The sequence below is a fragment of the Antechinus flavipes genome, chromosome 4, assembly GCF_016432865.1.
Source record: "Antechinus flavipes isolate AdamAnt ecotype Samford, QLD, Australia chromosome 4, AdamAnt_v2, whole genome shotgun sequence".
NCBI lineage: Eukaryota > Metazoa > Chordata > Mammalia > Dasyuromorphia > Dasyuridae > Antechinus > Antechinus flavipes.
The window spans coordinates 422,977,172-422,990,648 of record NC_067401.1 but is presented as its reverse complement, the minus strand read 5'-3'; the positions used below and the strand labels follow the sequence as shown (position 1 = coordinate 422,990,648).

The 13,477-nt window shown below is 35.8% G+C and overlaps 1 protein-coding gene across 1 annotated transcript in view; it reads right to left on the bottom strand.

Annotated features, from left to right (window-relative positions):
• Window positions 1-1,990: 1,990 nt before the first annotated feature.
• SLC9C2 (solute carrier family 9 member C2 (putative)) overlaps window positions 1,991-13,477 on the bottom strand; it is a 107,096-nt gene continuing 95,609 nt past the window's right edge. Inside the window, exons 25-27 of the mRNA XM_051998936.1 lie at window positions 10,440-10,545; window positions 5,969-6,024; window positions 1,991-2,607 (exon numbers count right to left, since the gene is read on the bottom strand). Coding sequence (XP_051854896.1) covers window positions 2,569-2,607; window positions 5,969-6,024; window positions 10,440-10,545 — 201 coding nt within the window. The 3' untranslated portion in view covers window positions 1,991-2,568. The remainder of the gene's footprint in view (window positions 2,608-5,968; window positions 6,025-10,439; window positions 10,546-13,477) is intronic.

The window sequence follows — 13,477 nt, the reverse complement described above, 5'->3', positions numbered from 1 at the left end:
TGATCATCACATAGGTCCCTCTCAACTATTCTAGGTGAAAGTGATGTTTAAAAACAACCACATTAAGAATGATATTCCTTTTGCAATATGTAGTAGTGATTTTTTTTTAAAGAGGCATTTAGATTCATATGGCATTGTTGGAGTGCTATGTGTATATGTGAAGCTATTAATATCCCATTCGGAAAACGTTGTAGGATGAAGGTGAGTGTTCAAGACGTGTGCAAATTCCAAGCTTGAACAAGTTACTAGAACACAGAATGCACAAAGGATGGTCTTGAGGATTAGTTAGGAAAGTTCTGCACCCAAATGATAACTGGTAACTAGGTTGTGAATTTTGGCTACAACATTTTGAAAAAATAATTGAAATGTGGAGGAGTTCCATTCTTAAAAAGAAAGAAAATAGGAGTAAGGAGAAAATACATGACGATCCATTTGCATATACAGGCTATTTAGCTACATTCTTTTATTAACTTGTGTGTGTGTGATGTGGACATACATACTTAGTCATGTATATACTCAGAATAAGTCAGGGACACAATGTCATAATCTAATTTGGGGAATAGTTAATGAGTCTGATCTTGTGAGAGATTACTTCCCATTTACTCATTCAAAAAAATTTGTGTCAGGTGACTTTATGGACCTGTTCTTGATCCACTATGATTCGTTGGATCATAAATGAATGCATTCATTCCCAATTCAGTAAGGCTCAGGGTTTCAGAAAATCCTGATTCAGGTAACCACATGGAAATGGTGATTTTCAACCTAACTTGTTTGTGGAAGTGCTCAACATGTGTTTTGAATAACTCACCTTAACCATGTCATTCAAGTGTCCTCCCAAGCATACACCCAGAAGGGCTGGAATATTGCCTAAACACTGGCAGCCACCAGCACAACTCATTCCTTGCCAATGGCCACTTTCAACAGGTTTCTTTCAAAACAGGTTTGCATTTCCCTCAGAATTTGTCTAGGGTTCACTTTCAGAATTTAAAAGCAGAGACTAGACTAGAATTGCCTTTAATCAATTATAAAGGTCTTTTTATGATCCTAAATTTCCCCCAGAAATAAGCACCATTTGCAAAAAAATAAAAACAAAAACTGAGCACCGCTTCATGTTCCAAATGTTGGAACCCTCCAGAGTGAAAACTTTTAAAATGATTTTCACACAGAAGGACCATGAAGAGGTTCCTGGAACAGAAAGTAAAGAACTTCAAGAAGCCATGATGAAAGTTGCCCTTGGACATGTGAGATTGTATGAAGAAGATGGGCTGGTCTCATGGGGAGCGGTGCAGGAGGAAGATCTTTGAGCACATCCCTTGGGGTGGGTTTATGGGAGGATATGGATAAGCACGGAAGACAGTGAGCAGGAAAGGGTGGGGGACTATCTGGGTGAGCTGCAGGCTGCAGGCTTCAGATTCTCCCAACTTTGCCACAGGGAGTCAGCTGCCTTCTCATTTTGGAGACCCTCCTCAGCATCAAAGGCTGTCTTCTGGTAGAAGATTGAGCTCCATGTCAGGCCTATTCTCCCACTGGTGACCCCCTTCCAGGACTTGTAAGAAGAGCCCAGACTGCTCATGTTTTATTCCCTTCTGGTTCTCTAGGAATTTCTCCACCATGCCCTTGGGTACTTCCTCCCCCACCCTTATCCCTTCTCAACACTACTTAATTTTTCTGTGCTATCTTCCTCCATTAGAATGTAAACTCTTTGTGAGCAGGAACCTTTCTCTTTTTAGCTTTTATTTATATCCAAGTGCCTGGAACAGTGTAAGTGTTTAATAAATGATTATTGTTTGTCTGCCTATTAGGGCCTCCAAAGCAGTGCTGAGTATTGTGCCTAAGGGTCATTTTTGTCATTGATAAATAATAGTGACTCGTCTGTGGGACCTTCTCATTTTCCTCATGGCTTTCACCATGTTTCAGCTTTGAAATGTTTCCTCTTTACAAGCATCATAGAGCCATGAAATGCAAATAACAAATAAGCAATCTGAACAAGTCTGTTTTTAAATTGGTTTTACTCAAATTTTTTTTTAAGTTCCTGTTAAAAATGTTTTTAAAAAAGAAAACCTGAATATCCAAACAATTTATCTCCTTAAAATTGCATTTAGAAGCTAATGCAGTGTTAGAAAAAATTCCATTCTTCTACTTTTACTAAATTAAGAAAAAACAAACAAGGAACTAATGCTAGAAAATGAAGATGTTGACAACAGTGAGTCCAGCAATCAATGTCATAGCCCCTTCTCATTACTAGATAATATTAACTAAATTTGATTATGACATTCTGCCATAGCTGTTATCTTTCTAGTAGGTACACCTCATTTGATAACACTCAAGTTTCATTTAATATAAATGCTGACTGGATTGCTAGAATTCGTTACCTTATAGAATTCTATTTATAGTTCATATTTGGCGCTGGATCTTTAAAGCACAACGCCTAAAGCAGTTCATGTTGCTTCCATCTTCACCAAACAGATACAACAGTGTTTGATTTCAGGCAAATTCTAAGAAAACATCTTGAGAAACTTTTGAGCCTTTAAATGTGGTCCATGGTCTTTAGCCAGCGGCAATAGGCCATTATAAAGAAGCTTTCTTTGAAAAAGACTTCAAGCCCAGCTGCACAAAAGTGGAGAGAAAAATATATATTAGACTATAAATTTACATCCAAGAAAAGTACAGGACTTAGAGGCAGGAAGACCCAAATTCAAATTCTGACTCAGACTGTTACTAGCAGTGTGTTGTTAAGCAGTTCACTAACCTTCTCTCTGATTTCTCCTCTGCAAAATGGGGATAATAATAACACTAACCTCAGAAGATTGTCATAAGGATAAAATGGAATGGCATATGTAAAGTGCTTTGCAAATTTTAATGTGACATATGGATGCAAACTATTATTATTATTTGGAACTTCCCAAAAATTATCACAAAGGAAATATGAGGGGGCGGAGGGAGGGGGGGGGGGAAATAAAGGGCCATTTATAAGAGGTGGTACATGTGTTCCAGCATAGTAAAGTCATTAATTGGATTGACGCAAGGGGAGAAATGTTAGGTGAATAATATTCCCATCTCAGCCACAGGTTTTCATTTGACTTTATATTGTTTTCAACAATAGGGAATTTGGATTCATAAGAACAACAAAGTTGGAGGATTCTGGAAAAATGGCAAAGTAGTTCAGTAAATTTCAAGCTCTCCAGATTTCCCCACAAATAGAACAAATTTTCAGCTCAGGGCAAGAAATCAAGAAGACTTGGGACAAAAGGGGGTCCTCCTGAACAACCCCAGGAGATCCCAAAAAAGTCCCCAGGCCGTGTATTAGCCCATGTGAAGTGCAAACACTTCTCGACTAGCTCTGCAGAATATCCAGGGGAACCTTGGGGGTGAGCTGGGTGTGGCCAGAGCCTCAACAGGAACCACAGAGACTTTTACCTCTAGACTGCATGAGGACTAGGGGGGTCTGAGTCTGGGAAAACTGAGGGAACCTTGGCTTATTGGGAACACCAGGCTCAGCTGTGCTGCTGAGTCCTGGCCCAGGGAAAAAAAGGAACACCACCAGGTGAGTTCAGAGGCAGTGGGGGCAGGGATGCTGCTGGCCACAGGCACTTGCAGGAGGTAAGGGGGTTTGGTTTGAGGTTCCAAGTCAAAGGGGAGAGCTGAAGTGAAGCCAGAGCCACTATTCCCCACACACATGATCAGAGGAGCTTATCCTAACACTTCTCATTTTTAAAAAAAGTTACAACCAAGAAGAAAGACCTCAACCATAGAAACTTGCTATGGGAACAGGGAAGATCCCAGTTCATCTTCAGAGAAGGACACTGAAGTAAATAAAGTTTCTTCTACCCCAAAGGTAATATGAAATGGCTCTCTGACCAGAGAGAATTTATAGAACTCAAAAAAAAATTTTTTTTAAAGCAAATGAGAGAGACCGAGGTAAAAATAAAATAAAAATAAAAACCATCCAAGAAAAATAAGATTATGGGGAGAAAAAAGTTAACCAATTAAAAAAACAGCAGATTTAGACAATAAATCAAGAAGAGAAAATATAAGAATAATTGGATTGGCTGAAAGCTATGACCAAAAAAAAAAAAAAAGAACCTTGACACAATAATGCAAGAAATAATTCAAGAAAATTGTTCTTGGAGTGAAAAAACAGGAGGGGAAAGTGGGAAAAAAAATTCATTGATCACCACCTCAAAGAGATCCTTTGTGAGGAATATTATTGCCAAATTTCAAACCCCTTAGACAAAGAGAAAATTCTGTAAGAAACAAGGAAAAAACCACCCAAATACGCTGGAGCTACAATAAGAGTTGTCCAGAATTTATCAACTGCCACAATAAAAGACTGCAGGTCCTGAAATCATATATACTGGCAATCAAAAGAACTAAGTCTGCAACCAAAAATATCATATCCAGTAAAATTATCCATAATATTGAAAAAATGGACATCCAATGAACTTGGAGATTTTCAAGACTTTCTTTCAACCAAACCCAATCTCAATAGGAAATTTAACATATAAGAACCAATATCAAAAATTAATTTCAAGGTATTTTACATGGACAGATTGTTTTTGTTTTTTATATGGAAATGTATGCTATATATTTAAGATTAACACCAGCAATTTGATTGGAGCAGAGTTGAGTAGACTCTTAAAAAAAAAAAAACACCAAAAAAAATAAAAATAGTATTTGCTATACAAATGAGATTCAGAGAAAGAATAGACACAGAGATATTAGAAGGGGAAGGAGGGCTCATAGTTTTGAAAATTTACTCACATTGGGAATGGGTTCAATAGAGAACACTATATATATATATATATATATATATATATATATATATATATATATATATATATATATATATATATATATATATATACCAAGAAGGGAATAGCATCTTCCAAAACCTATAAAGAAATAAGGGGGGAGAAATGGACGGAAGCAAAGGGTGAGAAAAGAAGATAAAGGACAAGGGATAGATCTATGAGATTCAATCAAGAGAAAATCTATATCAACCATACTAATATTGTTTTAGATGCATGTTTATATAGGGGTAAATGATGTATATTTGTGTGTCTGAGTATATATATAAAGATACATATTCATGTTGCTCTATGTATGTGTGTATATAGAGATTTGTATATGTGAATAGGTCTGTGAGTGGGTATGAATATATATGTTTTTGTGTGTATTATATACATGTTATATGTATATAACATCTGTGCATAATTAGATCCTGCTTGAAGGAGGTGCAGAGAGATAAAAGGAGAAAAAAAGAACAAAGTAAAAAAAGTACACAGAAGAGAACAAGAGTAACCTACAAAGCAGCAAAGAAAAATTGGACACTCATGAAAAAATGTCTTCTACTGTTACATGTCCTTTCTTGATCTGGTAATTTATTGTTATATATTTTGAATTTTCCCTGATGTTCTGGTGGGTATTTGACAAAGTTCTGGTTTGTTCTGTTTTATTTTTCTGTTTTTCTTTTTTTCTTTCTTTCTTTTTTTAATATTAAAAAAATGAAAAAAAATATTTAAAATAAAGTTTTTAAAAAAGAACAAAAGTTGCCAAGAAGAGAGATGAAGGATACTCTAAATGCAATCCTTCTACACAGAACCATACTTTTTCTTTTTGTTTTTGCTGAGGCAATTGGAGGTAAGTGACTTGCCCAGGGTCACATAGCTAGAAAGTGTTAAGTGTCTGAAGTCAGATTTGAACTCAGGTTCTCCTAACTTCAGGGCTGATGCTCTATCTACTGTGCCACCTAGCTGTCCCCAGAACCATACTTTTAGAATTCAAATATTTCTAAGATTTATACCAAAGATGAAGTGAAATTGCATTTCTTTTAAAATATTCCATAATTCACATTTTAAGATCAGTTTGATTTGTCTCTCTTCTCAATATCTCCAAATATTTTACATTTGATTTTGTAGTAATTTTCATAATGAACTGAAAAAAAATAAATTAAAATATTTGAACTCACCATTGTACTTTTTTTTAACAAAGGGCTCTGACTCGTCAAATTTCTGGCGACATTTGCTGCGGGAAAAAAAGACTAGCATAAACTAGACTTGTCAAAATGTGTAGATATAAATTGAAATAAACATTTCTTAATAAAATGTTACACAGTAGTAGGTCAAAGTGGGCATTTTTAGGCATGGTCTACATTCCCTTGGGACAGAGCTATAACTGGTTCCTAAAGCTCTGTTCCAAGGTGCTGAAATTTTGAAGGAGCTGAATGACATATTTATAATAAAATACTTCAGCACCATAGAACCAATTGTGCTAAGAATCTGATTAGTTAAAAAAATATCAGACAACATTCACTTTCTCCCTACTCCAGCCCCAATGGCTACAACCTAAATAAGCTCCAACTATTTACCACCTGGCTCCATCCCAGAATGGCTAAATCCTCTCTTCCCCTTCCCCCAAGCTAGAATTATCTTTAAAAGTAGATCTGATGGTGCTGTTTTCTTTTTTCTTTCTTTCTTTTTTAAAATGTATTTTCTTTTTCCAATTAAAGATTTTGAATCACAATTTTTTTCTCCCTCCTCCTCCCTTTCACCTCTCCCCCTCTCCAAGGCAGTAAGCAATCTGATATGGGTTATACATACATAATAATTTTAATTATTTTTCATATTTGTCATATCACACAAGAAAAATCAAAACAAAGGAGGGAAAACATGAAAAAAAAGGCAAAGACAAAAAAAAAAAGTGAAATAATATGCTTTGATCTGCATTCACTTTCTATAGTTGTCCCTCTGGATGCAGATGGCATTTTCCCTAATAGTGTTTTTTCATGCCCTCGTTTGGATTTTGTGACGTTTCACCCCAGACATGAAACATTCTCATTAAACACTTAGCATCCATCTGTGTGTCTAGAAGAATGAACAAATCTCAGATGAGTTCCAAACATCCATAGTAAGAACACCAAAGAGTTCTAGTAATTCTGAGCTGACATGAACATGTTAACTTTATAATTTTACTGATGACTTTGAGATGATTTGAATATTTCCATAAATTGACACGAAGGTAGAAGAGTCTTATAAGAATCTGTTCCCCAAAAGTCAGTTAGGTGGTACTATAGCGCCTAGATTGCTGGGTCTGGAACCAGGCTGACTCATATTCCTGAGTTCAAATCCAGACTCAGACACTAACTGTGTGATCCTGGGAAAGTCATTTTACCCTTTTTGCCTCAGTTCCCTCATCTGTAGAATCCGTTGGAGAAAGAAATGGCAAAACACTCTAATATCTTTGCCAAGAAAACCCAAGCGAGGTCACCGAATTGGCCATGACTAAAATAACTGAACTGTCCTACCCCAAATCCTATAAAAAGGAGAATTCTAACTACTGCATCCCTCTTTTGCCCCCTCTTTTATTTTCATTGGATCCATGCTGCTGAATGCTCCCAACTGTCCTCTATACCTCATTACAGTGTGACTACAACCCCATTTCTCACCAGTATTGTGGATTTTTCTGGCAAACACTCAAATAGATTTATCTACTGTCATTTCATAATCCCATAAGTTAATTATTAATTCATATAATTTTCACAATTCAGGCTTGACCAGACTTAATTCTGATACACACCAGCCCTTGCAAAGCCTTTTATCACACAAACAGAAGTACCAGAAATGGAATTTTGGTTTCATGGGATTATAAGAGTGGTAAGCCTTCACACAAGTGGTGTTCAGAATATATCCAAGATGTGGAAGTGGAGAATTCCCTAAAACATGAATTCTTCCTTATCATTTACTAATATTACTTGGAAAATCTGGTTATAAGGGCTAGGAGAGCAACGCCACTGGACTATAGGTATCCCAAGCAGGAAGGGCCTGCTACAGATGTTGCTGTTTTCTAGATCTTTGCTACAAGTTCATTTTACTTGACCCATTTCTATGCAGATCACCCATTTCTCCTGGGTACTCTATCATACTATCACACTTTCATGAAGTGGTCTTTCCTGATTCTCCTCCAAATTGTCTAACTGCTCCTCAGTCTCCTACATTCTGTCATCTTTCACATCATAGCCCTCCTCAATCTCCTACATTCTGTCATCTTTCACATCATAGCCCTTAACTGTGGGGAACTCCAAGGTTGTTTTTATGTTTTTTCTCTTTGTCTTTCTTTTTCTATCTGTCTCTGTCTCTCTGTGTGTCTCTCTGTCTCTGTCTCTGTCTCCCCCTCCCCCTTTCACTCAGTGAACATATCAGTTCCCAAGAGTCTAAATATCATCTCTTTGAATCACAAAGCAATTGAATATTTTAAACTGAATGTCTGGTAAACTCTCAAAAATGTTCAAAATCAAACTCATTATCTTTTCCCCAAAACCCAGTCTTGTTACTAACTTCTCTCTCTCTCTCTCTCTCTCTCTTCTCTCTCTCTTCTCTCTCTCTCTCTCTTCTCTCTCTCTCTCTCTCTCTCTCTCTCTCTCTCTCTCTCTCTCTCTCTCTCTCTCTCTCTCTCGTCTCTCCTCTCTCTCTCTCTCTCTCTCTCTCTCTCTCTCTCTCTCTCTCTCTCGTCTCTCCTCTCTCTCTCTCTCTCTCTCTCTCTCTCTCTCTCTCTCTCTCTCTCTCTCTCTCTCTCTCGTCTCTCCTCTCTCTCTCTCTCTCTCTCTCTTTCTCTCAAGAAAATACTATCTCTACAATTGTCCAGGTTTGCCATCTTGGTATAATAATACCAATATTGTTCTTAGTACTTAGTACTAAGTACTTAGACTTGTACCTAGTACATAGGAAGAACTTAATAAATGCTTACTGAATTGAATCCTTGATTCCTCACTCTCACTTGTTCCACATAACCAATCAGCTACCAAGACTTCTTTCTATCTCCAAAATGTCTCTTTTATCCATCTTGTATCTCTTCCCTGCTTAAAGAGGCACCTTCGTGGTTCAGAACTTGTATCACCTGTTGCCTAGATCATTGAATTAACTTCTGAATTAGTTTCTAATTCCAATCTGTCCTCTACACTATCACCAAAGTGATCTTTTGGAAGCTCAGACCTGATCTAGACTATTGTTCTACTCGACAAACTCTAGTGGTTCTTACTTTTTAGTATTAAATATAAGCTCCTATTTGTCATTTAAAGACCTCCACAAACTTGTTTCAACTATGCTTTTCAGTTTTATTTCATATGAGCTAAAATTAATGAATGATTCTTCTTCTTATTCTTAAACATGATCCTCTATTTCCTATCTTTCTTTGTTTTTTTGCTTGCTGCCTTCCATGCCTTTAAGGAATTCCCTCTTTACGCAGCCTTCCTTCAAGATTCAGTTCTAACCTATCTTCTGCATCCTAGTATCCCCAAATGACCTTTATTTGAAATGCTTATACTGACTCCTCCAATAGAATGGAAGATCCTTGAGGGCAAATATGCCCTCATTTGTCTTTGTATTTCCAGACTCTAGAAAGACTTAATGAAATTTACCAAATGAATTTTTGTTGAAATGGACCGGGCATTAAAAGGCTAAATAACCCAAGTTCAGAAAAGGTGGAACAGAAAGAGATCAGTGGCAACTTATTGATTGTTGCTTCAATGGCATAGTTTTATTCAGGAGTAATTGAATTGATTGCTAATGTTGTCAAAGGACAATTATGAAAGCTCCAGAAGTCAAGGATTAGAAAATTGGGAGAAAGAAAAAGGTATTTGTGTCACCAAAGCAAAACAAATCCAAGCTCAGAAGTATGCTTAGGATAGGGAAGGATATGGTCCAGAATGTTAGAATAAGGATAACGCAAGGCAAATAATTACTGAAGCTATATCTGAAGTTGTAACCATATTTGGAAGGCCTTAAATTGACATCCCTTTTTTGTTAAGGGACGTTTATTTGTCCAGTTTCTGATATCAGCACTTTTCTCTCCATCATAACTCCTTAACCATGACATCCCAGAAGTCTCCATTTCTACCTTTATCCTACTAATAATAATCTCTGTTCCACTCTTTCCATGGCTCAAAATATTCGGGCAATTAAGACTATAAGATCCCCCAATTTGTTTCTATCATAAATCTGTCAAAGTCACTCTCCTCACTCCTAGAATTGACCCACCCACATGAGGGATAAAGAATGAATTACTTAAAAGTACCAGAGGAAGAAAGGGACTATGAAATCGTTCAAGCTTCACAGTGGTTGCAAAATGAGTAGCCTGCATGTATCCTTGCAAACAGGCCAAATGGGACTATGGTGTATTTGGCATGCGGTAGAAAGCTTTAATGTGAAGTTATTCCCCCAACTAGGAGGATAAGCACTAGAGACCAAAAGGCAAATAGGCTTTTTTCATCTAAGACCAGCTTGATAATCATGATCCTCAAACCAGACTTGATAAATACAAAATTCTAAAATTCTCTTTTCTTTTCTTAGAATTAAAAGCAAATTATTTATGTGTATATATACACATATATGTGTATGTCTATATATATATAACATATATATATATTAAAGTAACTATCTCCTTACTGGCTTTCCTGGAGTCAAAGCACTCCTTCTCTAAACATTCACTTTGCAAAGAAGCAGTTTCTTTTCGTACAATCAGCAATTTGTTTATATCGGATGTACCTTGAATCTGAAAGATGAGTTAAAATTAATCACAGTTTATTCAGCCATCTCTATATAATCTTTATTTCAGTAATATTATTGATGAGACCCTGAGTAACTAGGTGTGATTGGCAAAAGAAGACTGAGTATGGATGGAATTACTTCTTGTTGCTAGCAGAAGGGGAGCCTGATAGTCCCACCCTCTGTGGAGTGGTGGATAGCCCCACCTTGTGGTGTCCACTCAGAAAAAGTTTCCTCTATAAATCTGTCCATGGCTCACACTGTGTTTGCTGAACTCTTGAGTTACACCCATCATGACACGTTGCTTTCCCCCATACCACATGGTGTCTCTCCTCTCATCCCCCACTTTGCCTCTATTTTTCCTCCTTCTTAGAGCTAACTAACTCTTTTAGGGTGCTAAATTCTTTTTTTAGGATTTAGCCTGCCAATTAAGGGCATAGTCCTGATTGAGCGTTCCACTAGGAAATTCATGTTTTCCATCTTTAATTTCCTTTCCTTGCTAACTATTTGCTCCCCCAACTCTATTTCATAGTTACCATTCCTGATGTCAATTTTGTATCTCTTCATTTTGTCTGTACCTCTTCTCCTAAATCAACTTATTTTTTGCCAAAGAGAATGACCATTGTGAATTCTTCACAAGATCATTCCCCAAAATTTGGTGCCTACAATCTCATCTTTTGGAACTAGGAATTACTCTCCTAAATCACATCACTATTACAAGTTTTATTCCAAAAAGTCTGAGGCCATTTTTATAAATTAACTTGATTTTTCTCTATTTACTTTTTAACCAGGTTGCCAAAACATTAATCAATTTTATTAGTAATTACAAAGAAATCATTTTTAGTTATATTTATCAGTTCTTTAGTCTTTTTGGGTAAGGAATAATTTGTACCTTTTTCAATTTCAAAAATTTCATCATTTGCAATTATTTGGGATTTGTTTACTTTCTCATTTTGAATTTTGAATTCAGCATTTTTTTCTGTTTTGAAGTATGTTCTTAGGAATATAATTTTCATCTGAAGACTGTTTTAGTTATATCTCAGAAATTTTGTATGTGATTTTTGATTTCCTTCACAGGCTAATTGTATGTTATTTCAAAGTCCGATTCTTTTTGTACAGCAAAAAGATCAAAACACAGAAATTGTATTTAATTTATACTTCAACATATTTAACATGTATTGGTCAACCTGCCATCTGGGGCAGGGGGTGGGGTGAAGGAGGGGAAAAGTTGGAACAAAAGGTTTTGCAATTGTCAATGCTGAAAAATTATCCATGTATATATCTTGTAAATAGCTATAATTTTAAAAATTAAATTTAATTTAATTTAAAAAAAGAAATTTTGCATGGTCTTATCAATTATTTTCCTAGTTTTTGTTTGTTTATTTGCTTTTTGGTGACGCTATCAAGATTAAGTCATTTGTCACACAACTAGTGTCAAGTATCTAAGGTCACATTTGAACTCAGATCCTTCTGATGCCAGAGCTGGTACCTTGTTCATTGTGCCACCTAGTTGCCCTTATTTTTCTTTTGGGGTTGTTGTTGTTTTTAAATTTCTCTGTGTCTTAGCATGTGGTATTTTTTTTTTTAATTTGGGATCAAGCAAGGCTAAGAAATCTGTTTCCATTCTAATGGCATTATAAGTCTTTTCAGCTCTAAATTCTCTAACGATTTGTTTAGTTGTATATTTTTCCCTTTGGCTTAATCAAATACAATACTAATTTATACTTTAAAACAAACCCTAAAAAAATCTAGACACCTTTATTAATATGGCAACAAAAAGCAAAAAACAAAAAACGAAAAAAAAAACCAAAATGTTGGCATTATGATTGAGGAAGGGACATTAGAAGCTTTTCCAATAAATACTGGATATGTCCTTTTCTCCTTTTATTTGATATGGTTCTAGAAATGTTAGAAATAGATAATAAGAGGGAAAAAAATGAAGATGGAATATAGACAAAGAGAAGGCAAAACTATCCTTATTTGTTGATGATATGATAGAATGTTTAGAAAAATGTGGAAAATTGGGTAATAAACTCATTGAGAAAATAATTAGCATTGATACAAAATAAATATGCAAAAATCAATAAGATTTCTCTATTGCAATAACAAAAATCCATGAAGAAATAATAAAAAAAAATTTTAAATAACAAAATGCATAACAATGTGGGAAACAATTTACCAGGATCTGTATAAATACAATTACAAAATACTCCTTATACTTCTAGTTGTATACTAACAAAATGAAGGATAACATATCTTCTCCAAATCTCAGGAACTCTCAAAAATTCTCCAAACTAAGGACAGGAGGTAAAGTTACTACAGCTTTTTCTATAGAAGAAGATATCAAGAATTCCAATGAGATACCCCTTTTCTAGTTCAAGTCCTTTTTCACATTGATGTTGTTTTGGGGGGGGGCCTTCATTTTGTAGAGAAGCTCAAGCTAGATAGTCTTTCTTTCCCTCCTAGATCTGTCTCTGACTTCTGGACTTTAAAACCAGGCAGCCACAACTATAACATCCTGCAATTTATCCCCAGGATTAGGTTCAATTATCCAGTCATTTCTTCTATCTTCTTAGACTAGAATACATGCAAACTTTGATTGACTGTACCTCCCTACAGTGCCATTGGACTTGGAATCAGGAAGACTCTTTTTTATGAATTCAGATCCTACTCTGCCTATTTGTGTGACCCGGGCAAGTAACTTAACCCTTCTTGTCTCAATTTCCTCCTCTATAAAAAGAGCTGGGAAAGGAAATAGCAAACTACTCCTGTGTCTCTACCAAGACAACTCCAAACAGATTCATGGACAGAGACTGAACAAATTATCAAATTATCACGTATCAAATTCTTCCCAGAAATTAGACTCATTTTATTCCACTTTGCATCTACTGCCCTTCTTTCAACTCCACAACTAAATACCCTTCCTAAGACAAACTCAT